The 26,929-nt window shown below is 41.4% G+C and overlaps 1 protein-coding gene across 2 annotated transcripts in view; it reads left to right on the top strand.

Moving 5' to 3' along the window:
* Positions 1-26,929, top strand: part of SLC44A1 (solute carrier family 44 member 1) — a 419,880-nt gene that overhangs the window by 324,682 nt on the left and 68,269 nt on the right. For both annotated transcript variants that reach the window (XM_085641304.1, XM_085641303.1), the window contains exons 6-9: positions 4,247-4,416; positions 11,515-11,604; positions 20,017-20,156; positions 23,929-24,115. In XM_085641304.1, the coding sequence (XP_085497430.1) occupies positions 4,247-4,416; positions 11,515-11,604; positions 20,017-20,156; positions 23,929-24,115 (587 nt within the window). The remainder of the gene's footprint in view (positions 1-4,246; positions 4,417-11,514; positions 11,605-20,016; positions 20,157-23,928; positions 24,116-26,929) is intronic.

Genomic DNA, 26,929 nt, shown 5'->3' with positions numbered 1-26,929 from the left:
AATAGAGGGACTGTGTTAATGCAGGATGGGCCATCTAAGGCAGGATGTGGAGGTGGTGGGCAGAGTGATCACCTACTACACACAAACTTCTCAAAGGCAGTGCCCCAGAAAACTCACAAAGAACTTTGAACTAGACTATTGTGCTCTCATACAGTCTGGGGCAGGGAGGCAGGAAATTCTAGACACTTCTGTGTATGTGTTGTGGGGAGAACTCCAGAAAGTTGTTCCACATCAAAGGGGGGGGCACCATGTATAAGAAGCACTGAAAATGCAATAGGTCTCGCCTTTGATTAAGTTAAAGCCATTTGTTTTGCTAATGGTATTGAATAGCAAAGCAAATGACTTTAACTTAATGAAAGGTGAGATCTAAAAACCGTATACGTGGATGTTGTCAGTTTCTATGTATACGGTTGATTTGTGTGCGGAATTGTGTGTGTGTCTCTATGTGCGTTTCTAACCGGTTTGTGTGCATAAGCATGTATGTTCACTTTGTGTGCGCAGTGCGTGCTTCTCCTTGCGTGTATTTTTTTTCTTTTCTATGTATGTTCCCTTCTGTTAGTGTTAATGATTCTTTGTATATTTGCGTACGCGTTTCTCTGTGTACATACTGTCTGCAACTGTTTTTTTTCTCTTTATTTGTTTTTCGCCTGTTTCTGTGTCAGTGCATTTTTGGACTGTAGAAGTGGCGAGTGTCATGTGTGCGTTTAATGCTCTGGTGTTTCCCGCTGTATGGTGGTATTGTGTTTGTGGGTTCCTCTCTGTTTGTATACCGTTTGTGTGTGTACTGGAAAGCAGTGTGTGTGCTTCACTCTCTCTCGTGTGTTTGCACTTGAAAGGAGCCAGGTGGGAGAGTGCTTGGGGAGATGCAGGAAATGGTGCACGGAACAATTAACAACTTCGACACAATGAGACATTAAATGCAACACTGTTTGTTCTCGGAGAGTTTGCAGATGGCCGCCTCCTTTCCTAGTATATGGCACTTTCATGTATTTCCCAACAGCTTTTCTGAGCTCTTAAGTGGGAAGAGGGGTCTGTGTGTCCTAGCCCCTAAAAATCAACAATGGAGCGGGTTATGGGTGTAACATTACGGCCTCTACAACGTTCCCCACATACCAGGGCCCATGACATACTGGCTAGTCTACGGAGTGTTGTAATAGTTTTACTGATGATCATGATTTGTCCAATGTTTATTGCTAGTCACGCCATGCCGTATTTGCAGTGTTTGCTTATTACCTTTACGTACGAAGTGTATAAAAACCCTTGGTTTTGAGTGTGACCCAGAGACTTTTCCTTTTACCCTAGAGATGCTGTCAATGTTCTTTGCGAATCGGACAGTCAGGACTGACTTTTTGCTGCTTATTGGGACTTTGGATCATTTTTGATTTTTGACTATGTACACTGAATCTGAGCCTTAACGGCATTGCTTTCCTTCATGTGTGTTCTTTCAGAGGACACACTCGACACTTGTCATTGAAGGCACCCCTACTGACTGCCGTGAGGGGTCCATAACCATCTGTGTCTGGGATCGACGAATGACAAACGACTGATCAATCACTCGCGCCCCATCCACCTGTGGCAAATCATGAGAGTTGGTAATCTTCGTAGTCACTAAAATACCTCAAATGAACTTCCTACTTTGTGTGTTTTCTTCTCAATTTGCGGCTACCTAAAGTAAGTGAGATGGTGAAAGAGCCTACAGGAGTGTACTGGTGAACATAAGATGGCTGAAAATGCTCTCCAGTGCCAGCAATCCAAGGCATATTCAATGAGGAATTACTGTAAGTCACATGTGGGCCATCGTTTTTCGATCCCTGGCAGAAAGTGTTTCAGATTGATGCTTGGGCAAATCGCTGCGGACTACTTCACAGAAGGAACAGAATATGACTTTACCTTCCACCGCCTGTAAAACACATCCACCTGCTGTGCTTACAGCAAACTCAGTTGACAGTCCGACATTTACTTCCTTGCATCCTTTTAAAACACCCAGTCCAAAGTGCAAAACAATTTTCTGTTGCTGCTTTCTGTTTTAATGCACTACCTTGTTATTTCCCAAAATGCAGCAGGTTTACTACTTCATTGGACTAGCTTTCCCTCGAAATGGGTGCTCAGAATATACATGCCAACGTTATTATCATTTGTAGCTTGGTGTTCTTGCTAACTATGTTTTGTATGAAAATACTGTTTTCGACTACATGATTCTTGCTCCTTCAACTAGGGCTCTCTTTCCATGAACTGTGTGCTGTTGCCTACGCCGGGGGCTGTCCTTCCGGGAAAGTGAACCTTCAGGTGGCAATCCCTCCATGTTTGTTCCACTAGCTTTTACAAATCAGTTAATATCTTGCATCCCAGGGCCCACACTCTGGTGAAAATGGTGCCTGGCTCTACTGCGTTCATTGTGGACTAACAACTGAAAAGGCCCAGAAGGCTAAGGAACAGGAGACTGTGTTGACATGCTCATTTTTTATCACCAATGTTGATGTTACTGAAGTGTATAGGAATGTTGACTAAAGGCTCCCACCTACTGCAGTTTCTGGTAACTTGTGTTTTAAAGGTGGACTGCCAGTCTGTGCATATCTCTAATTGATGAACACGTGTTTCATTATATAAGTAAAGCATAAAATGACCTCCTGAATACACAAAAGATTATATTTTTATATATATTGTGTGAGGTGAGTGTGAGAGGAAGGTTCTCACATTTGTACTTGTTGATAAGGTGCAGGGAATGGGGTGAGGTGTGCCAGTGTTACCCTTGCATTCTCCACACTTCTTAACATGTTTGTTGCACAAACCTTTCCAGTCACTAAGCTTTTTCATCTCTTCATTCACCTCCATGGCACAGACCACCTTCATTCTAGCATTGTCCCGATCCCCTGGGTATGTTTTGGGGAGGGTACGCCCCTCACTCAAAAACATGCTTGAGAGTTTGTCCTCATCCTGTTATCAAAACCCTGCATCAAGCTTTGCTTCACATTTGGTCTTATCAAATGTTCCTTTTCCATTGTGGAATAATCCTCAAATGCTAATCTTATTCCAGGCTAGTTTTGACATCACTACTAGGCTGCAATAAGAATGTTACATTGCAATAATATACAGCAGAAGGAATTCTATTTCTTATAATACATGGTGAAAACATCACCATCATCCTTGGTATCTTGCTCGGTTTAAGTCGTAAAGAATAAAAGTCAAATCCTTAGTTCAGAATTAAACACACCACAAAACATTAGAACTTTGTTAAAGATATTAGAATCAGTTCAATCAAAGTCAGATTTTAAAATATATGTTGTAGCTCAGTATGTGTAGTAGCCAATTCTCTTTCCTGTAATGATCTAAAATGAGGAGAAAAAAAATGTCGTCATAAATATCTCCAATCTACCTCAAGTTGGTGTGCTGTTGCCATAGGATTTCTAGTTTAGACACAAAAATTTGTAAATGGTATGCAGTGCTTAATTTGTAAAAACAATGTGTCGGTCCCAAAGTTTTGCTCATATGCACTCGGCTGACACTGTCGAAGGTCTGGGCACAGAATACTGAGCGAGGGTATTCCGATTCCCCCTCATGCCTCTTTAATCCAACACCAAACACTCCCTGCTCCTTCACTGAGGTTTTGCAGATTACAGTTTTCTTCCTTTGTCACTGTTTTGTCTGTCTTTCTCCTCCTCCTTCTTTCCCCTTTTGTGTGCTTTTTTCTCTCTCGCTCTGGGTCACAATCTGATGACGGAAAATAAATGCTGGTCCTCAAACATGAGGGCCTCTCTGCCCCACCTGCAACCACCGGCTCATATTAAGCACTGATGGTATGATATAGTGGGTACAAAAACTTCACCTGCTGTATTGTACCTTTTATCACAGATCTTTGGTCTTGATTACCACCAGCTTTCTGCTACTGATAGCCATTCATTGGGATATCTGTGAACTGATGCAGCACTACTAAAGATCTTTTTTTTAATTAACTAATGTGAGTGTATCCCTAAACATTGCAATCCATTTTCCAAGATGTTCAATGCAACACCAGATCTCTGGCTTTTATATATAAAAGTCAGATAGAGACCAAAAGTGAAGCATTGCTTCTGGGAGGTAGGATCAGTCCAAACTCGACTACATATCACCAGTGCACTGTTAATAAGCATGTGGAGCACGCCCCCACCCCACCCTCTCCGCCTTTCATCTGTGTGTCTTTGATGTGGCATTTTATACTACACCAGAGTAATTTTTTTTCTGATTTTGTTTTTTTTTCTTGTGTCACCAGTGCACCTATCCCATTCTTCCATCGCTGTGCTCCTGTGAACATTTCCTGCTATGCCAAGTTTGCAGAAGCCCTGATCACTTTTGTCAGTGACAATAGTGTCCTTCACAGGCTGATTAGTGGAGTAATGACCAGCAAAGAAATTATTGTGGGACTTTGCTTGTTTTCGCTAGGTAATGGTATTTTCTGATTCTTAGTTTATCGCTTAGAACTGCATTAGGAGACTGTTAATATGCTTTTAACCGCAGTACATACGAAGGCAGTAGTAACTAGAACCATCAGAAACATGTTTTTAGATTGTTGTTGGCCTACTAATAAACTAATGTTTGTATTGTGGAAATGGCAACATATACTTGGCATTGAACCTATGAAAACAAACATCTTTCACAAGCTTTTTCCTAGCCACAGTTGTATAATTGCGCTACTGGGAGTTTCTTTAAGATCTTATACTTTATTAATTGTGCAACCCTGAAGTTCACTCTGGTCGCAGATGTATAGTAGTGGTGTTTCACTGTGAAAAGCATTTGGGAATTTCATTGTAATCCAGGAGTAGGATTTTGCACCCAACACCCGTGCACCCCTCGAGCAATAGGATTTATAGATACTTCAAAGCTGTCAACCCCCGTACACATATACACATACATTTATTGAGGCCCTGGAATCATGATTTCTGTCCTGTCAGCTAAGGGCGACTTGCTCCCAAGTCATTAGATGCATTCCAGAAGACTCAACTTTCATCTAAATAATGACTGATTTTTATAAATGAACTGTTGTTCAATCATTTTGTACAATGCAATTACTGCTCTAGGTTTCAGTTTTCTATAGAGAGAACTTCAGTAGTTGAAAGTGGATAATCCAGAACAGTTTGGTCCATCTGAATCCTTATAAAGTGGGCTTACGCCCTGATAAAACACATTAGCCAATGAGCACACGTTCACGGATTTATTTTTTGAAAAGTCCCTGTTCGAAACCATCGAACAAACTATATCCCTTCCAAGTTTCTTTTTTTTCTGAAGAAATTTCTTTCTTCCGGCACCCCTTTAAATCTGTGTTTACACCACCTCCCCCAAATCCCCATCCTGTAGAAGTACCCAGTATTGCCATTTCCAGAACTAAAAGGAAACTCACAAGTATGATTAGCCTAATATTAGCACATTCTCTGTCAATTGGAATCGAATTCTTCATTGGGAAAAACTCTCCTGTTCCACTTCAGAGGCACATTAGCGGATGCCTCAGACCCAGTTTTCTCATCCGAAACAACAATACTATTGGAAAAAACAAAACAAAAAAAACACAAGGACGGGTCTGGATGTTTGACGGATGCACTCCTTAGGCTCAATTATTCCTTCAGTAGTTTACAGTTGACAAGTTCCCAGAACATCATGGAGTAAACAATCACCAAAAATTTCACTTAAATATGGAAACCTAAACAAAACACTTTCACCATAGTATTCTCCTAATTCCTTTAATAGCTATTATTCAAACCAATAGTTGAAATAGTCCATGCTCTTGTTTGTGTTGAAGTTCTTTTCTCCCAAAAATCTGTGATAATCCTGAAAAGGACACTAACATCCAGAGGCCAATTAAATTCTTTAGAGCACTCAAGTATCAGCTGAGGGGCCGGATACATTGTTAAACCTTCTTGTGGTACATTATGTAATATGGTTAAAAATCATTAAAAACAGGGGCACCGTAGATTAGGAATTACTTGTGGTTGTTTAATAAATTTCAACTCCATTACAACATTTCTTATATTTTGTGCCATGCCTGACTCTGTAACAAAAGAATTTGTAAAACATAGGTAATATGGTGGACCCAACACTGGATGGCAAGAGAGTGCACATTTTGTGAATCCACAATAGAATAAGATCTCAAACCCATGGTTACAGGTGAGTAACATTTTACATTTCCTTTCTTCAACCCCCATTAGGTTTCAAAATGAATTGTGTGATTAATCCACTGCTTAGTCCTTTCAGGACCAGACCATGCGATTCCTTGGTTTATTACCCATGGGACTGTGCTACACCTGGCTTCTTTCTATGGCGAAACACTTCCGTCCGGATTTCAAAATACTAGTTCCCATGTGTTTCAAACTATGCTGCATGAAGGTCTTTCTGTTTGTCTGCAAAAGCTCCTGCATGGGATTCAGGCTGCAGGGTTACACTATATAAAATGGCACAGATTTGAAAGAAATTAGCTCAAAAGGTAGCTGGTCCCTGTTGTAGGCATGAGCAATCACAATGCTAAAGCCTAATGGGTACCTTGCAAATGGACAACAAATCTTTTCCAGGCAGTGTCAAAGAATGAGCAATGGACTTATTGCACTCAGTTAAGGGGAAATATATTTTTAGAATGCTAATTCCGACATACTAATGCTGCAAGCATAAACTTCATATGGTAGGGCAGAGTTACCTGCCATGAGCGACACCTGATGTCACCTTTCTAACACCTCAACCAGTCTTCCAAAATCCTCTCTGATTGCAATACAGGGAGGACCCTGGGCTAATCACATTCATAAACGTACAGTGAGCACAGGAAACCCTATACGGTCATTTATATTAACTTGAGTTACAGAAAATCAATCTTTCCTTGTGATCGCTTCTTAATTGCAGCCAGAGTTTACACGCACTTAGACAGCTCTATATGTTCAACTGAGATTCAAGCATATCAAATCGATCGAGAAGGATCTTTGAAAACAGGCCTTGTAGAAGTATAGATGCCTCGAAGAAAGCGCCAAAATACCTGAAGGAAGTGGTGGTTGTAGCCACATCTGGATCCCAAACTCCAGGCTGCATACTTTGGTCCATATTCTGGCGGCATGGATCCTTCTTCCACTCAAATGTTGTTCCCTAAGAAAGGCTTTTACGGTGCTGATTTGGAATCAAGCAACAACATGGGACAACTGAGGCAACGCCTATCTTCCTCAGTAAAGGAAATGAAGTAATTAGGTACGTATGGTTTATAGATTAAGTGGTATATTCTGCCGGAGATAGTTATGATAGTCTCCTTATAGGTCTAGTGCTTAGGAATAGGACAAGCACATACCAAGTTGAGAACTTGAGAGTTACACAGCTTCATTCAGTAGCTTGATCCATCTGCACCTGGTACAAACTAGCGCTTGACTTTCTGTAGTTAGCCCCAGGGGACACCACACATCTCATCAGTAGGAGGCCCATGGCTTTCATCCACTACAGGCATCCCAAGAAGGAGCCTCGCTTGAACTTCCCACTGAACTGACATGTATGAACAGGGTGCATGTTCCCCAAACAATGCTCAGAAGCTTCGGAATCCATGATGGGAGAGGGTTTGCACTATGTTTTGTGGAAAATCATTGCAAAAAATATGATAGTTCTGAAGAGCCAATCATTGGGACAGAACTGTTCATAATAAAAATAAGTGATTTCCTTTCTAGTGGAAAAATAGAAGGAAATCTTCTGCGAAAGCTGATTCATGTATCCATCCAGAAGTGTTTGATTAATTGCGGCCATCAATGGTTGAGCTAGAATCAGTTTTCCACCTTAAACCCCCTGAGTTCGGTACCTAATAAAAGCACTGAAGCAGATGATAATACAAATACTTAGCTGGTTTTAGTGTTTACTCTTGCACGCACTGCCTGTTTGTCAAAAGAATCTCATTTTGGGGTAGCAGGTTTTTAGAAGGGATGCATTAATGGTGTGCTGCAACGACATGTCACTATTACAGGTGTTTGTGACTCTTCGTAGAGTCACCTGATCTAAAAGTAAACTTATCAACTAACCTGTTCACTGTCTCACTCTGTATTGTGCTTTACTATCCATGCTGGAATCACAGTCAGACATTTTTGGTCGTTGCTTAAATCTAGTGGTTCCTTGTTTTGGAGCTTTACGTTTATATACATTTACCAGCACATGCATCGCACAGGGTAAATGTCATTTTGTAAGTGGCTTTGGTTACCTCCCCCTAAAGTGATTCAAAACTTGAAAGTGTAAAGTCACAAATGCTGAATTGCTAGTCCCCCTTAACAGCACTGTTTGTACACTGGCTCTTAATAAGTAGAAGAGCTCAGCTTTTTGCCGATTTACTGCCTTTCTGCATCCACCATTGAAGGCTTCCAGTCTAGGTCTCTGCTTTTGGACAGTTACATCAGGGTGTGTTGCGCATGCTCCTGGAGGTGGGCGATACACAACCAAGTCCCACCATGTAGAGCTCAATGTGACCGAGACCTTCATAAACAGAAGTTAGTGGAATATAAAACCGCTATCAAAGAGGAAAAATCATCTTTCTATTCTCAAATGACACAATCTCGAAGATCCACTGGGGAACTTTTCAGTGTAATCCAGTCTCTTTTCTCGCCTCTGGTTTCTGCCTATACAGATAGCTCTCAGGATCTTTGCGACAGAATGGCCAAATTCATTCTAAGATCTCAGAAATATATTCCTCCCTGGACAATCTCAATTCAGAGTTGTCCAATATAGTCCCTTCCACTAGCTTCGCTCTCTTTAATTCCCCTACAATCCACGATGGTGTAGCTAATTTATCTGACCCGATCGCCCTCCCCCCCGGTCTCAAGAGCACACAGACTGCCTTGTAGGGGGAATCGCCACCGGATCCCCTCTGGAGTACTGCCCCCCTAAAGATCATGAAATTAGGTAGGGAGATGATTAGCCCTCACCTTCCCTCCATATTTAATTTAGCCATTTCATCTGTACCGCACCCTATCACTTGGAAAACTGCTGTGGTCCAGCCACTATTAAAAAAGGCCACTTTAGATCCTTCTGAATTAAAAAAAAAAATATCGGCATATCTCTCTACCAGTCCCTGCAAAAATCTTGGAGAAGCATCTTAATCTCCATCTTATCTCCTACATGGATCAACATCATTTGCTTGATGGCTCGCAGCATGGTTTTAGGAGTGGCCATAGTACTGAGACTGCATTAACTTCTGCAGTTAACATCCGCACTCAAGTTGATTCTACTAATTCTCCTAGTCATATGTGGCCTTTGATACCATCTCACGGTCAGCCGTCTCAAAGAAATTGGGGTCACAGGCTCCGCTGTGATGCTTCTGTCCTCTTTTCTCACTGACCAGTCACAAAAAGTAAAATTGGATCAATTCTACTCTGATGTCACTCATACCTTCTGTGGAGTCCCACAGGGCTCTTCATTGAGCCCAACCCTGTTTAACATCTATGTTGCCCTCTGGCCAAGGTCATTAGATCTTTTGGGCTGGAGGCTTTGTCCTGTGCGGATGACACACAAATTGTTGTGTCATTCACCAATAGCATAGAGACATCCACAGCAAATTTTAAGAATTGCATGCAGGCTGTGGCCTCCTGGATGGTAGATAACTGCCTTAGACTCAATGAAGTCTTGGTCTTTGGTAGTCAACAATCTGCATGGTCCCATGCTTGGTGGCCTGAAATGCTTTGCTCATGCCCCTGTCCAGCTCCCAACAGCAAAAAATCTTGGTGTCATAGTTGACAGCTCCCTTTCCTTTGACCACCAGATCAGCAGAACGGTTTCCACTTGTTTTGGCATCATTAGGGTCTTGAGGAAGATCTTTCCATGGCTTTCCTTTGCCTCTCGAAAGCAGGTAGTTGTCGCCCTGGTCCTTTCCAGATTGGATTATTGTATTGCCCTCTATCTGGACATCAATAAGGGATCCATTCACAAACTGAAGCTTGTATAGAATGCAGTGGCCAGGCTAGTGATGGTCTTCCTAAATTCCACCCTGCTTCTGCATCTATTCACAAGTTGCACTGGCTTCCTCTAGGCCGGAGAATTTTATTCAAGTCCCTTTGCCTCATTCACAAAGCTCTTCATAATTTAGGCTCCGAAGGCATCAAAAGGCTTTTTCAACTGTATCTTCCTACCAATCATTTAAGATCTGCCAGTAAAAGCAGGCTGGTAATTCCCAGGTTAAGGAGAACCAGGTGAGGGAGGGGGGGGGGGGGATAATTTGAATCTCACACTCTTTTCCGCAAGTCCTCGAAGACCTGGCTCTTCACTACTTAATTGTTAGGAACAATTCTGTGCCCCCTGCAACCTCTGGCTCTATCCGCAGCGCCTTGATGCCTTTGGGCACAGTTTGCGCTTTATAAGACTAATATTCATTTATTCATTCACCTATGCCGTCTTGTGACTGACAACCCAGCAATTGGATCAAGATCGTTAAACAGATTTTAAAACTTTACTCTAACCGTTCGAACACTAAATCTTTTGATCAGTTCTCTGCTAAGGTTCTTTCTTATGTTTTGTTGCAATAGAGGTTCTTAACTCTAAGACACCAATATATATAAAAAAAAAAAAACCCACAACAGGTCAACACTGCCAATTAGAGAATGTTACGCTTCAGATGGGCAACTTTTCAGGTTTTTTTTTCTTCATAACAGCAAATGCTGTTCATTCACCCTGGGATTCAACTGCAAATTGTTCCAAACTCGCGAGGCCTGAACTGAGAATGCCAATTCCCCTTTCCTTATCAACCTGAGAACGTCCCAAAGTTCTGTGAGGTTGAATATGAATGCTCTAGCTGGCACAAATGGCCTGTTCACATCACTGACGAATGGGCCTTCTTAAAGATTGCTTTGTGTCCTGTTCAAACCAGAATTTCTAGTTGGGAACCAAAGTGGACTAATAATATCCAGAGTAATATGATTTGGTAAAGTTTGGATTTTACTGTACATACATATATCGTGAGGATGGAATGTCTGACCAGGTGCTTGTTAAAGTTGACCCATTACACATGGTTTCTGCTGGATCCACTTCTGGCCTACAAGTTTTCAGGCATATGAAAGGTAAATCATGACGAAAAATAAGAGAAAATGTTCTAGTTCAAATCCAATAGCAATTGAAACCAATAAACTTCATTAGACACCAATAGTACACATTGACATTAGGGCAAAATTGTAAATATGACTTTTACAAAAAAAAGTAAATTAAATGTCCAAAACCCATTGTACTGGTAGCTGGATCCACTATAAAAAAGTGTGTAATTGATCAGCTGGAATTGTCACCAAAGTATTTCTTCATTTGCGCTGTTTTTACTGCCCAAATCATTCATTAAGTTGTTTATTGGATGCAGATTATTATTCACTTTCAGTAGATGTGTGCTTGCTGACTGCATGAACTTTAATGTAAATGCATATCCTTAAACGCTAAGTTCACGTAGTGAGGGCTAGCAAACCTTAGAATGGGGTTGTATAATGCTCTAGACCATGATCCAAAAGTGCTCACTTTGTGTGCCACTTCTACTGGCGTTGAACCTTTTTCTTCTTTTGTTTGTCTTTGCAGTTTTATCAATGATCTTGATGGTAATAATCAGGTATATTTCTAGAGTCCTCGTCTGGATCATAACAATCTTGGTCATACTGGGGTCAATTGGTAAGTAAACCCAAGCCTGAGTGACGTCTGCTGTATTTCAAGATATGTTGTTACTCTTTTAGCATAGTTTATGAAATTTACAAGAAATAAGTACTAATTTGTCCAGATCTCTCAGTAATGTTCAGAACAAGATGGCTGCCTTCTGTTCAGCGATAAAACTATGAAACACTTGCTCAGTTGTAGCATAGCTTTTTGTGAAACAATATAACGGTTTGCTTTGAACATACAGATGAGGCTGTTTCACAGAATACCACGTACTATGATTGATTAAAAAACGAAAACATGAAAAAGCTTAGCCCAGTTGAATATAATGGAGAAGTGAATAAGGAAGTGCTCATGTTTTCTTTTCATATGTCTCATAGTTACCGTATACGTGGAATGTTGAGGGAGACTGTAATATGAAACAAGAAACAATGGTTCATTGTAATAAAGAATGCACACACTTTTGTCGTACACCAGAAGGGCTTTGCTTTATGAAACAAATATTTTGCTCCCTTGTATTGTGCTTTCTACCTTTAACGTTACTATAGGTTGCTGAGGAGGAGAGTGGAGAGGATTAAAAAGATGGACATTAATTGAGGATTTGTGAAGACCATGTGGAGTGGTCTTCAACAAAAACTGTTGTTTCATGTTGGGCTGAGCAGTAGTTAATTTTGAGTAGCAGGCGTAGGCAGCGGACTGACTGGCAGCAATGGATGAAGCAGGGGAGGTATTGGTTGGAGTTGGAAGGAAGTGGAAGGTTGGAAGTTATAGTGCGGGTATTGGTGCGAGAAATCAGATACGTCTGATCTTAGTCATGTTGAGGAGATGATAGGGAGGCAAGAGAGTGAATGACTCTAGCAGTCAACGGAATGCTTTCTTCTCATCTCCACGTTGTTAGGAGACAATCCTATCATGTATCCTTCCTCTACTACATAGACTTCTCTGTGTGCTCACAAACTGAAAGAAACGAAGGAGGCAAGAGAGTACTGAAAGGACCTTATTTCCTCAGATGCTCATTTTCTTAAGAAGGTCAGAGGAATCTATGTTAGGTTGTGAGCCCACCTGAGGGTGATTAAGTTTTGGCTAAATCAACTCCTAGCTTAGAGAAGCAATCAAGACCTCGCTGTTGGTTTCCTTACTGGCTGCTCTGGTAAGGGGCCTGTGCTGTTAGACCGGACTAGGCAGGAGCTTGCATAACTGATGCATTCAGGAAACATGGAGGACTCAGGGTGCAACGCTTGCTTATTGGTAGGGTTTTAGTTTCATTTCATGTTGCCAAAACAACATGTATCCACTTTTGCAAATGTATTTAACAAAATAATACATTCTCTGAGCTGTGGTCAAGTTCTCCCCCATTGCAATAACTGGTCATAAGAACCGGATTGTAGTGTTTTCTGAAAGGAAAACATAAGAATGTAAATAGCTTCCCAGGAACATAAAGCCAGTCTTTGTTATAAACCATACTCCTCATTGTGATACAAAAAAAACCATCATGGCAGAACATATGGCAGTATCTGCAGAAAATGTTGTTTAGATTTTCCAGAGAAACACCGTACGACAAAATGTTTGTGTGGTAGGGAGATGGGTATTTGTAAATGGAGAAGTGCACAGTGGTGATTTTTCCTTTTCGAATGGCGATAAGCGTGCAGCACAGCTATTTTTTACATTTTTTATGGAGTATACCTGTCTTTTCTGGATCACACATAGGAGGTGGTTATATTTATTTATCTGTGTGTGTTCGCTGGAAGGCACCTGTAGAATGGTTTTTGGGTTGATGGAGAACGAGGTAAGCACTGGGCGGGGCTAATAAAGGAGCAACTCTACACTGTGGCTGTATTAAAACTGCAAAGGTAATTGTGTGAGGGGCTTAAAGAGACGATTTGAGGTATAGACCAGGTTTATAGGACCCATTAAAGTGCTGCAATCTGGCATGTTGGGGTTGAGAGGATTTGGGGTTGAATGTTGCTAGGGAAGTTTGTGGAAGAGATATGAATAAGGGATGGTTGGCGAAAGCAATGTGCTGGTGGTGTAGCCAGTGTTTGTGGTGCTAATGGAAATTTATGGAAGCCATGAACTTGATTCATGTTTTTTATGGAATGAAGATGGGTTTATATTAAATATGCCAGTGTGAATTTTTACAGATCAATTTCAGTCCCTAAAATCATTTGAATTTGCTAGAAAAAAACAGCGTTTTTGTTTTGTACGGATGTTTGGTTACGAAGGGTAATCTCTAGGGGCTGGCGTAACTTGCGTAATTATGCAGAATTACCCCCAAATTCTTCAAGATTAGTCAGAATAAAAAAAAAAAAAAATAGATTAGTCAGAATATCACACGAGTAATAATACTGCTTTTCGTGCTATTTCCTTGGAGCAAACATGCACCCGCACGTCAAAATGGACGAGAGGATACCGTTTGCGCTAAGAAATAGCTCTAAATGCGACAGACCATGGACAGCAAGCAGGTGCTCGCTAAATGTACACTTGGGGTAGAATCGTTCCCCCACGCCCCTAAACTTGCTCCCAGTGCTTAACGCTAGTTTCTTAGCAAAAAATGTACCCTTGTGTCCAAAATGGTTGTGAAGAAAATAGCACTGAATGCAACAGAACACAAACAGCAGTTAGAGCAGCCACTTGCAGTCGCTAAATTTGCTCTTGTAGAATTTTTTCCCCCTAAAATTACTAATTACTTTAAATTGCTCATCCGGGCATAATTGCAATTATTATTGCTAATTCCACATCTAAGAGTAACGTGGAATTACCAAATTTACTTTGGTTACTCTGCGTAATTGAAGTTCTGCCCAAGCCTAGTAATCTCGTGATGATGCATCTGTTGGTCAGGAAGACACAAATGTGAGATATGTTTCTGTCGTTAATTCACAGCATGCTTGCTCTGGTGCGTTTAAGTTTCAATTCTGCTGTAGTTCCGTTTGACAGCAGAGTGTTTTGCCTCAGAAAGGCAATTTCCAGGTAGCATTGGTATTCCCCAAGTCGCCTGCACTTGGATCAGCCTTTGTGTGAGAATGAAGCAGGGGGGCTGTGTGCAGTACACACTGTATTTTTTCATTTTTACTAGTCTCTGGAGAGTCCCACTAGTCTATGCAAATACTCAAACTTCTGTATTTTTAGTTCCTCTTTATGTATGCTTGTCACCAGACCCAGATTTCTGTGTTACCTCTAATTTCATAGATTGATTCATTTTCCTTCTTGGGTATGGCCTCAGTGCATGAAATTCAACTTAACATTTCTCAACAATTTCTATCAGCATTTTACCCAATTTGGTGAAGGCTGGTGTTAGGCCGGCTTTCCACTGTGCCAAAAATACACTTATATATATTTTTTGTGTCAAGATTATATTAATATTTTTTATAGTGCCACTGTTTGACTGTCCCATCCTGTGTTAAAGACACAACATACAGAAACTATTGAATCATAATTCCTCGTGTCCGCACCATACAATGGCAACCATATATTCATCTGTTTAAAATGCTTAATGCATCAATTTGCAGTATTGGTGCATTAGTACAGAAGTTTTATCCTGATAGCACCTAATTTTATATTATAGTCACGAATTACACTGCTGCTAGACTTTCTGGTCACAATTCAGGTGTGGATGGACACCTCTTGGGTTCAATTTAACAGGGCTTAAATGTCAGTCAAATGTTTTGGCCCAAAACGAAAGCCAATTCACAAGCCCCTCGGTGGCTTATCAAGTTGGTGAGCCTGTCCAATATTCCATCAATTTTAAAAACCTGCTATTAATTTTAGAACCTTTACCGACAATTTTCATTTTCAAAGTAACCATCTTCGCGCCATTTGTCCTTTTTCTTCAAAGTATCTGGCTCTGGTAGCAGTGCCTAACTTAGCAACAGATTACAGAGCCAGCATGTGAGAATACAGAGACATGAAAGGACAACTACAATGTGAACTGAGTACAGAGGAAGTGAAGATGTGCAGGAGGGCTCAGCATCACAGTGGTGTGAGGTCAGGACTACAGAATAGGATTGTAAAAAGCTTGTGAAGAGGCGCGATTTGAGACCTTTCCTGAATTGTATCAACAAAAAAGGGACATTGATGTTCAAAGAAAGGTTGTTCCAGTGTTTCGTCAATACGAACAAAAACGAGTTGACTTGCATGATTTAGGATGTTTTTAAAATTTCCAGCCTAGCCAGTAATGTGCTCAGAGTAGTGGGGGTGCCTACAGGCATGCTGAGTTTAGAGGCAAGATAGTCAAGTACAGTGCCTTTAGATCATGCAGAAAAAAAATGAAGTGGATTCTTGCATGAAGGGGCAACACCCTATGAACTCACCTCCTGCCTATTCCTGGACCCTGAGTTCCACCAAGAGAGAGACACCCGTTTCACTCCCATGCCTCTAACCAAGCAAATTGAAAAATAGAGCATGGAAACAGAGCTGCAGTTGTACTCCCAGTGGGAACTTCCCTGGGGAAAGAAGTGCCCTGGGAGAACAGTAGGGGAACTTGTTGCTGTAGCTGAACGGCTGTAGAGAGACAAAGGTTCTGTGAGACCCCAGTAAAGTCATCTACCATCAATTGAGGTGATGGAAAGCACAGGTATCCCTCAATAAGGTAAAAAAGGAAGTGTTCTGATTCTATCTGTAGGCTAATTTGAAGACAAGACCGAGGTAATTGTGTGTTATATGATTACAAATTTGCACTATACATATTCCAAAATTATTTAGTATGTGAGAGCTTCTCAAAACCCCAATAAATGTAGTGTCTGGGAAAAGTTGGCCTCACAATTCTTTTTGAAAACTATTTTTATTGATTTTCCATCATATTAAAAGCATATTGGTCTCATTTAACAGAGAGTCATAGAGTGTTATAGTTGGCTTTGACTAAGAGGTACTGTGGAAGAGCAAAGGGCCTACTTCTATCACTTCCTTGATCCTAGCTAGTGGCATTGGGCAGGAGCGGAAGTCAGTTTGGATCCAAAGCTTGTAGAGTAACGAGTGTATTAGCTCATATATCACGCTTGTCTAATTGTACAGCCACAAGTATGTACATAATGAACAATAAGGGTGAATGTATGGCCCCTTGAAGGTTTCTCACTATAGCTTGCTCACATCAGATGTATAAAGGTTCCATAACACCATTTGAGTTTGGAGATACCATGGCAACCAATATCATGCAATATGTTCATCATGAGGTGGTGATGTCAAGGGCTGCTGAAGGGTTGAATAAAACCAGTGTTCTGACCCTTCCACTTCCAGCCTGCAGGCTTTAACACCTAGTTTGCAGGCAATTCCAGATGCCTGTCACCTTCTCCAAAAGAGTCAAGATAGGGCTATACATTTCTTTTGACTGATGTAGAGAAGGTTGTAATCTTAGGATTGGTAACAATCAGAAACCGTCTTAACAAGTCTGACTGATGTTATCTGCCGGGGCAGTTTGAGTACTATAAATAAGATTTGTGTTGCCTTTATAGTGAGAGAATATTTTTGTTTGATTTCTGTAGATAGCAAGGCCCTTTCTAGTTAACAACAGTTGGTTTCAATTTGGCAAGATCTTGGGACAAACCTGGGTGGTTAACATGTGTGAAGGAATGAAACCCCAAGCCTGCCTGAAAAGGAGGGAGCCTATATAAGATATGAGTCAGAGCTTCAGTAAATTTAAAAAGGTACATGGAAGCACTAGATGGAATTATTGTCTACTTCTGTGTTAACACCTGTATAAGAGGCTGATAAAAACGAGCTTCATTCTTTTCTTTGAGTTCCTAGCTAGCCTTTTTGACGTGGTGACTTTATGCGAAGGCAGGTTGTGTGGCCTAAGAATCCTACAGGGAAGGTCATAATGAACCAACCAGATAAGTGTAACCAACATCTGTGAATAAAACAAAAACAAAAAAATAGATCAGGCAGGTGACGTTTGCAATGCATGGGAAGGTGGTTCAAAAATAGTCCCTTTGTGTGGCAACTGGTCAAAAAAGGTCAGATGAAGATCTTCGAGGAAATCCACATTTTTGTCATTTAACATGAAGTGGTAAAGAATGTTTAACAACTAAGTTTCTCCACTGCCAAATTAGGTGGTCGATACACTAATGTCAAATGTATAAGCCTGTTAAGAAGTTTTAATAAAGTATTTCATTGAGAACTACAGCGGGAGAGCGAGTCCATTAGAATTATTTCCAGCTCAGTGATAAACTCACTGAGCATTTAGCACAACAGACTTTATAGCATAGGGGTACTTTTTAAGCAATGGTATTAAAAGGGAAGGACACTCCTATGTAGGTCATGACTGGGGTGGGGTCAGAGGTCCAGAGGCATAGCAGCAGGCCCTACCCCACCACCGACGTGGTAGTGCCCTCCTGCTTGGATAATATTCCTGTGCGAATCGGACCCTTAAAATTTGGGTTAAAATTCACAGTGCTGTTTGTGTGCTTTTCATGGAAGTATTTGAATGGAAGAGTACAAGAAGCACAGTTGTTGGATTTTTTTTGGTAGTCAGATGCCCTATTTGTTTTCTCTATTGCAATGCATTTTAGTGAAAGCCTGGTTTTGAGGTACATACGATGATAACAGATGTTGGTTACAATATAAATTTTAATTGGTGGTGGTGACTCACAAAGTTTAAAGTATTGTGATGAGCTCTAGGTTGATTACACTATGTACAAATGATGACCCTCTGCTGGGGTTTTATGAATGATGTTTGAGAGAACAACTTTTTCTTACATGATTTTTTCAAGGACCAGATGAGAAGTGCTCCAGAAGGGAAAATGAGGACACATTTTCCATAAATTCACGAATATCTTCCTCAGTAATGTGAGAATAAAGTCTGACATGTTGAGTAAAACATGTGTTTCCCACAGGAGGAGCGGCTGCATGTCAGTTGATGCTGTGGTCTTCTACAGCTGCTTCGCCATAGAGTTCCTGTGAACAACTAGACCTCGAACGTTCTATTTTATGAGAAAAAACATAGCACATCTGAATGCCTTGTTGCTATTATAGTAGTTGTGGAATTGAAATATTTTCATATACAGAAGACTGCATTACATTAACAAAAGGCTGGGTTGCATTTTGCTGTAAAAATTAGTTAGTGCTCCGGAATTCTAAAATGATAAAAATGTTTTCTATAAATTGTCAAATATCTTCCTCGTCCATATTGGAAAGTCTAGCGGCTGAGTGAAACACAGCGGTGGTTCCTCCGTTAAGGCGGAGGAGCGTCACCCCACTGCTCTCTGAGCAGTGCTAAAAGAAAATGATAATAACACAATGTTTTTATTATTTTATTTTTCAGTGCTGGGGCGGGGCTGTGCAATCCTGATGGACAGCAGTGCGCATGGCGGTTTTGCCGGCTGTCTTAGGATGTCCATACCATTATGCGCATTTAGCATTTCTACACCTGGCTGTGTTGCACAGCCGGGTGCAGAACAGTCCCAGGCTCTGTCTGAGCGGCAAACCAGGCTGCTCAGACCAATCGCAACACTGCTGTCATGCTGGTAATACTATTACCACCATAACAGCAGCTTCGTGATTGGCTTAGGGGAGTCTGGGAGCCTGTGTGCTGCCAGGCATCAGAAACAGAAGAGGACAGAGGCGAGGCGGTGGCCAAACACAGTGATCTTTTATGTTTACTTTTCAAAATATAAATAGGTCTGGGCTTCGAAAAAATTGGCCCCAATGAGCTAATCACATAGCTTAAAAAAAAAAAAAAAGGGACCAATATTTGAAAATCGGGCAGTTTTGAACTTTTAAGGACTCTTTGTATAGATGTTTTGCATGGTGTGGGATAAATACTGTGTTTGACCTTGCTGCAGGCAATGTCTGTGGCAACATCAGGGAAATCAACAGTAAAAACTGGTCTGTCAAACCATAAAATACCCAAAAAGAAGGCCCATACTCTGACCAATTAGACCAGCCCTTCTGGCACTGCCAGATTGCCCTATAGACCAGTCTGACTCCGAACCAAAAAATCAGGAAGCCAACAGTTGAAAAACAATTTGAAATACTTTGGCCTGAGATTATAGCTATAAATCTCAGATCAAGAAAGCCTTAAATCTGCACAGAAGGTACAAAGTACAGTGTTCAATACATAGCAGTTTTATCAATAAAAACTTGCAAATTTGCAATCTCCTCAATAATGTCACATCAAAAAATGACAAAGTATGACGTCTAGTAGCAGAAATTCGTGTAAACAGGGATTTCATGGACTAGTAAGTGTTAGTAAGTGTTCAGCAATGTCCGCACGTGTTATGCAAAAAAAAATGTGATCAGGTGATGTGGGAGAAGCTAAGTTGTGGGGTACTGAAATATTTATTTTGGACATGGTTTTGGGCTGATAGCAGTGATCATGAAAACAATCTGCGAGATTCATTGATATGTTTTAGATATTTTGTGTTACTTGTGCAATAAACCATTTAAACCTATATAAAGTAGACCCGATTGACCTTCCTTTCTTGTCTCTTTCCTGTTCAGGAGGCACAGGCGTTCTGTGGTGGCTTTACGCAGATAATAAAAAAACCTTCAATAACGCACTTCCTCCGGATCAGCTTCAGATCGCCACCGACAACCTCCAGGCTCTTTTGATCTATGCCATTGCTGCCACTGTCTTCACTGTAAGTGTTTGTAGTCGAGCTGTTATCTATTGCAGTAAGGAGAAGATGGTACTTTTTCTTGGCTTTCTTCCTTGTGCTCAGAGATTGGAAAAGACAGGCCTGTTTCTTGATTCTTACATGATGACGCAAAGACTTGCCGACTGATGGGGTTGTGTTCTCGTTCATAAGAGAAGTTGTGAAGCATTTGGGTGCAGGTTGCCCCTTTTGGGGTAAGGGGAAAACTGGTTTTTCATTTGTTTGGTTCTTCTGTGTGATAGAACAGATCAGTTTAACAAGCATTGGCAAAGTCAATAGGTCTTGCCTATGCAGGAGCTATTGACTTTGACAATATGTATAGCCATGTTGTACACCATTGTGGCTGATGTTCAGCATGGCTAAAACGACAGAGTGGAATTAACTAGTGGTTCAGATTGCTTCGAGCATTTCCATTCATCCATTTTCTGATTCCGCAATACATTTGACAGATGCACTTTCTACACTTTACCCCGGCATTTTCCCTCTCTTTATTTTTTATAAGAGGAGCAGAAGTATGTGCTTTCAGTTGATGCAGGAATTGTAGTGACATATTCAAAGGTAAGGTATGGTGCCATGGCATTGGTGAAGTGTATGCAGTGTTTTGTGGCTTTTCTGGCCCGTTTCTCTTATTGTTTTTATTTTTTTGTAAAGGTTTTTTTTTTTATTGATTTTTAAAAAAAAAAAATTCTCCCTTGTACATAGCACATAGAAATGAAAACCTTTCTCATTCACTAGTAGCTCTCTAGCAGGTGGCGCTCTTCTTGTCTAATCTTCATTCCTACTGTTTGTAGATCACAGTGCTTTATATTTTCCTCTTTGTGTCTCTGTACGGATCGAAGTCTTGAATGCATGATTTAAAGAGAGTACCGTGACTGCGGGAGGCATTTAAAAACCGCTTGGTATGGTTTGTGTGTGGGATTTAAGCTCTCCTCCCCTTCGTTGCAGTGTTCTTCTGCTAACTTTTGCATTCAATGATCACCTTATGATGTCCTTAGCGTGTTTCATTCACCATGATCTGGTGATCTGAAGTGCTCCCTAATTTTCAGGATAATTCATACCCGTGAAATAATGTGTGAATCTCGACCTATATCAGGTTGTTTAGATAAACGAATGGATCTAAAAACTTCCTCATAACAGGCCACACCCTCTTGAGATCAGTACATGGAACAAACAACCAAGCATGTGCTAAAATACTGTTGGCTTCCTGATACTTGGGCTCAGGGTACTGCTGTAGGGTTACCCCTTCTTTGGAGGATTTTATTTGCAGTTCTCAAACATTTCTCGAGATACACAAGGACACTGTCATTTTACTTGTGATTTTACATTTGCAAATGGAGTTGACAAGTTTTGAAGACAGACCGGGTATTTGTACTTGTAATTCAGCGATTTGCACACCTAATCTCCGCTCATAAATATTAAATCGTTTTGTTTAATCCTCTCACACAAGGTGTCATCTGTGATTTGTTTGTGCTAATGTATCTCAACACCATCAGTTTGCAAGATTCTAAACCCATCCTTGCCTTGTTGAAGGACAAGTACGCTTGTTTCTTAATTCTAACGTCTTCGGCACAGATCGAAGTCTTCCAGAAAGCCATGATGGCTGTATTTCAGAAGAATCGCCCGCAGCTCGCTCTTGCAGGTCAACAGATGTTCTTTACGCTGACTACATCTTTGCCTTTCTCTGCAGCATCAGTGACTTTGGCCCAAACTCGGGCACAGGCCTCCTACAATTCAAAGGATATGGCCTCGGCTTCTACTGCCAAGGTGGTTCCTTCCACTTCAACACGGATATCAGCTGCTTTGGCGGTGGCATCCGTACCGTTTCAGGCTTTAGACAAGTAGAGTCTGATGTTAAAAAAGTCCTCACTCTATGTTTTTGCGGGAAAAGATCCTCTGAGTATTTCAAACAATCTAATTTAAAAGCAGTTTCTCTTGCATGGACCTTTTTATGTCGGACTCTTTGCAATCTGGGAATGTGGTAATCCTTAGGGGTGAGGATGATCTTTGCTGAGTGAATGCTTTGCTTCCTCTTTTCTACAGACTGACACCAACCTTTAAATTTGCGAGTTCGAGGATTCAATATCTGGAGTTAGGCTCACTTTTCAGTTGTCATTAAGCATGTAGCGAAAATCTTGGAGATCCCTGGGCCCTAAGAACAGCCACAGTCCTCTCTGCTAACAAAAATTCTGTTGGGCAACCAAACTATGGACCCGTTATTCCTTTTAAAGAGATCTTGTTCACTTATAATAAAGAGGCTTGGGACACACCTAAGTCCACCTCTAAAGTGTCGCAGTAGGTGTCCGTAAAGTATTGAACAACTCACTCAGTCCCACCTTTTATGTCCTCACTTCTTTCTCCAGAAAGCTTGGACATACATGTATCAAATGCCGAATTAAATCAAAATGCTTTCCTAAATGCCCCTTTTGTCAGGAAGGTTAAAAAAAAAGCCAAATGCTGTTGGAAACAAAGCTTTGTCTCTAGCACATTTGCATTCGAGCCAAGAATGCCGAATTGGTATTTGTTAGGGAAACTAACACACTTCCATGTGGTGCAACTTATTTACCACGTCTGAGGAGTTCCAAGCCAATGCCTCTTGTTAGGAAGCAGCCTGGACCTATGTATTTTTTTTGTTAAGCACTACTGTCTGAATGAGCTGGACAAACTGCAAAGGAGACCAGTGCTTCAAAGTTTATTTATCTATGTTGAAAATAAGATCTTAGGCACTGCTTGTTCAGGGGATCATTTGCAGAATCTGTTGCTTACATTTGGTATATTTCTTCTGATGGATATGATGACTCCAGCAGATTCCTGATTGTCCTCCTGTTGGCCCTCTTGAGGATGCATGTTGGACTCTTGCTTTATTTTATTTTTTTACTCTGGATCCACCCTTTGCGTCCTTAACCTCTATGAAGCATGTAAAAACTGGGGCAGCAATGACATCAGTGGCACCCTTGGTGCATTATATATGCCTCTGATATCACTTCCTGTGACCTAGATCCGTAGCACTAATGTTTGTAATATGTTAATGTGGGAAAAAATGATTCAATTTGGCATCTGGCATACAAAGAAATATGCACAAGCTGTCATGTCCATCAGAAAGAAAATTACCAAAGTTAAGTAGCTGATTTTTATAGGTGTGTTCAAACATCCCACTGGAGCAGATACAATATGCTAAGGCACAACAGAAAAAAAAAACTGCCTTCTTATTTTATGACTAACACCACTAGCCTTTCAGAATATGTCGTCATTCTAGACAATCTCACTGTACAATAATTTAAAATAGATTTATCAGGCTGACTACAATTGTCCTTATAATGCGTTTTATGCATTTGTTTTTTGAGGATGTTGTAAGTTTGTGTTTCCTTAGGCAAGTGTTGATTTTTGCATCATGTTTGGTGTCTTATAGGTTCTGGCGCAATTCTTTTAAGGCTGCTAAAAGATTACACTGAAATATGAGTGGCAGGTACTTCTTGGTGTGGATATTCTCAGTAACATTTTAAAATACTTAGATGCAGGAATATATCTACAGCATTGGGTCACCCCTACATTTATGAACCATTGAGCAGTGTTCCTGCTCAATCATTTAGTGTTCCTTTCTCCACTCAAGACCATATTCTGAAGAGCCAGAATCCGATTGACTTTTTGGCTCATCACCAGGACGTACATGCAAGTTGTCACTTTGTTACCAGCAAATGATATATAAAAAAGGTCCTGTTATCTGAAATTATAATTTTCCTCTTTTTGTTCCATCTTGCAGGTTATTCTTTTGTTGATTATGTTTGTGATGCGCAAACGAGTGGCCCTCACAATTGCCTTGTTTCACGTGGCCGGGAAGGTATTCATCCATCTTCCACTGCTAGTCTTCCAGCCTTTTTGGACTTTTTTGGCTCTTATCCTCTTTTGGGTTTACTGGATCATGGTGCTGCTTCTTCTCGGAACCGCAGGTACAGACTCATTCTTTAAAATCACCCTGATACTGAGAAGATTGTGTGCCTCTAACTTATTCCTTTATCCACTAATACCAACCGTGATATCGTCCATATTTGCAACTCAAATTGTCAATCCTGGAGTACCTCAATTGGGTATTGAATTAAATAGAGTGCCGGGGGATCCATCTGATGCTTCTTTGTCTTTTGTGTCCTGTATTGGTTTGCAATTGAACAGAAACATTCAAAGCATGTTACTTTTGGCAGTGTCTTACCACGGTATGAATACAATCTCTCAGACTAGCGTATTACTACATAATACAAATGATGGCTTTAAACATTCATTGTTTGCTGCAACAGCTAACAAGGTGATGGCTGGATTGCTTGAAATAACCTCAGCTACTGACAATCACTCAGGCTGCTTTCAAATGCATTGTTTGTGCCCATTGTGCTACTGTAGAGAGATCTGCCCTATGCAAATTTGTCTTGGTTCTGCTCTAATAGGGACAACCCATCTTGAACTGCCCGGCTAGGTCCCCTTTAGATGGGAACATGAGCTACCACATGTCAGTTTTGTTTTCCTTAGGCCTTGTCATGGAGGTATAGCTTGAGGCCTGTGGCACAGTGAGCACAGGATCCATGTCTGGACATACCAGTAACTCATTGGGCAGTCAACTGCAACAAACAAGGTGCTGGATAGAAAGCTTGACTTTATCCCATGCACTTGTGATTTGATTGGGTGTACATTCCAATCCATAATTTTCTCCCACTATGCCACTCTAGATAGAGACCTGCCGTTAGGAAATCAGTCTTGGTACTGTACCTGCCAGAACTGTCTTGCCAGAACTGCCAGGCCTGGTCTTCTACCACAGTACCATAGGACTCCAGCTACCCTCTGCTGAGGTCCAGGTAGGCCAAGACCAGTCTGGGCTTGCTTACGTTCCTGTTCATACAAGACCAATCTTGTCAGTTCAAGCTGGACTGTCCTATTGGAGCAGGGCCTATATTGATTTGCATATGGCGGGCTCTTGTCAGAGGTGGCATAATAGGAAAAATGATGGCCTGGATTGCAATCCAGACTCATTACCAGTGTCTGACAAGTAACCCACTCATCACTTGTTTTCCTCAGCTTTTGCTGCAGATGTGTGGGGTGGTCAGTTACAATTTCGAATGCCAAGCAAGACAACTAAGTCTCATCTCTTTAAAGTTGATTAATTAAATACAATTCAGTTGTGTTACCCTGACACCTGTTTGTTACCATCCGTTGAAATGGAAAAGGCTGTAGTATAAAAAACATTATATTAAAAAACATGTCTCTGGAACATAAACAGTTCATGCTTTTAAAAAGAATTACCATAAGACAATGTTCGTTAGTGACGTGCAGCTGAAGATAACATGCTCTGCATACTCCTGCCATGTAGTGTTGGGCTCGGACAAGTTCAAATCGATTTTTGTCTAAGAACATTTTTGAGTCACAAGGTGTAATGACTCTTCATCTGACTGTTGAATGGGGTGGGAATCAGCCCATTGTTAGATTTTTTTTTTCTGCCGTCAGGGTTCAGACCTGTTACCGATTCTGGGTCACTGGCCGAGGTGTTCATCAGACTTCTTCCTTTCCTCTCCCGTTGGCATGGAAAATACTTACTCCATTTGTATTCTCCTGGTCTCCGTGTCTGTTTGTCTTCGATGACAGTGTTTCTTTCGATTCCCCTCCTTGGGGCCCTACCCCTCATGGACCTTAGTACCTAGTCTTTGGTTCTTCTTGTCCCTGATGATCACAGTGATGAAAAGGTCTTCCTTCTAATACTGCCCCCAGTGTCACTCCGTTTCCTTGAACCGATCACCAACAGGTTTGCAACCTCTGTTTTTCCCCTGATCACAATGAGGCTGCAGGTTTGTGTTCAGCCTGCCTTTCGCTCCAAGAAGACCCAGCAGTATCAACAGGATCGAAACCTTGCTCGAAGCAGAATGAAGAGCATGAAGGAGAAGACACCCCCAACACCTTTGGGAAAAGGGATGTTGAGGAGGAGCCGAATGCTGGCCCTTCTGAAGACCACAAGGCTAGCTTCTAATTGGAGTCAGAGACTGAGGAGCAGTAGGATTTGGAGGTACACCATGAGTACACCCTCCTTGTGGTTGTACACTGTCTTCCGTCACAGGCCGAGTGACACTCCTGTGGTGGTCAGGCCTTGAGACTAGTAAACAGGCCTCCAGTCCACCTCTGCCTGCAGGCCATAATTGGCACCAACGAAAAACCTCAGAGCCAATAACAAACAACACACCGGTGCCAAAGCTGCCTCGCAAACCTCTCCCTTCTTCAATGCTGACCGCTCCATCAACGCAGACACTCCAAATGGCATTGAAAACCCCTTCGGCTCCTAAGCATCACCCGGCGCTGACAAACTAAAAGACGCCTTCGAAGTAGTTGTTCGGTGCCAAAACCCATCATCGGTAGTGTCAGAGGATATGGAGATGCTGATCTATGAGCGTCTCTGGGAAGAGCTGGACGCACATCAAGAGACTATCCACCCACAGACAGGAAAGATCTCGCCAAAACTGCCACCTAAGGTGCAAGATGCTATTTCAAGAAGATGGAAACTGATCTTCGAGGAACAGCTTTCCTTGCAGCCTCCACCTCCTCTCAAGAACAGGAGACATCAGGACAGGTGCACTAGCCAACTTCCAGTTAGTCCCCCAGATCCTTCTCCTCCTCTACCTCCACCTCCTCTACACCAGCCTCCTCCTCGGGTGCCTGCCATCACCATATGGGCCACTGCTGCCACCTTTTCCACAGGGCTTGCCACATTCCTTTTATGGAGGTAACAGCCACTA

Source organism: Triturus cristatus, chromosome 2_2 (genome assembly GCF_964204655.1).
Source record: "Triturus cristatus chromosome 2_2, aTriCri1.1, whole genome shotgun sequence".
In the NCBI taxonomy this organism is placed as follows: Eukaryota; Metazoa; Chordata; class Amphibia; order Caudata; family Salamandridae; genus Triturus; species Triturus cristatus.
Note: the sequence above shows the minus strand (reverse complement) of the source record. Positions and strands in the feature narration are given on the sequence as shown.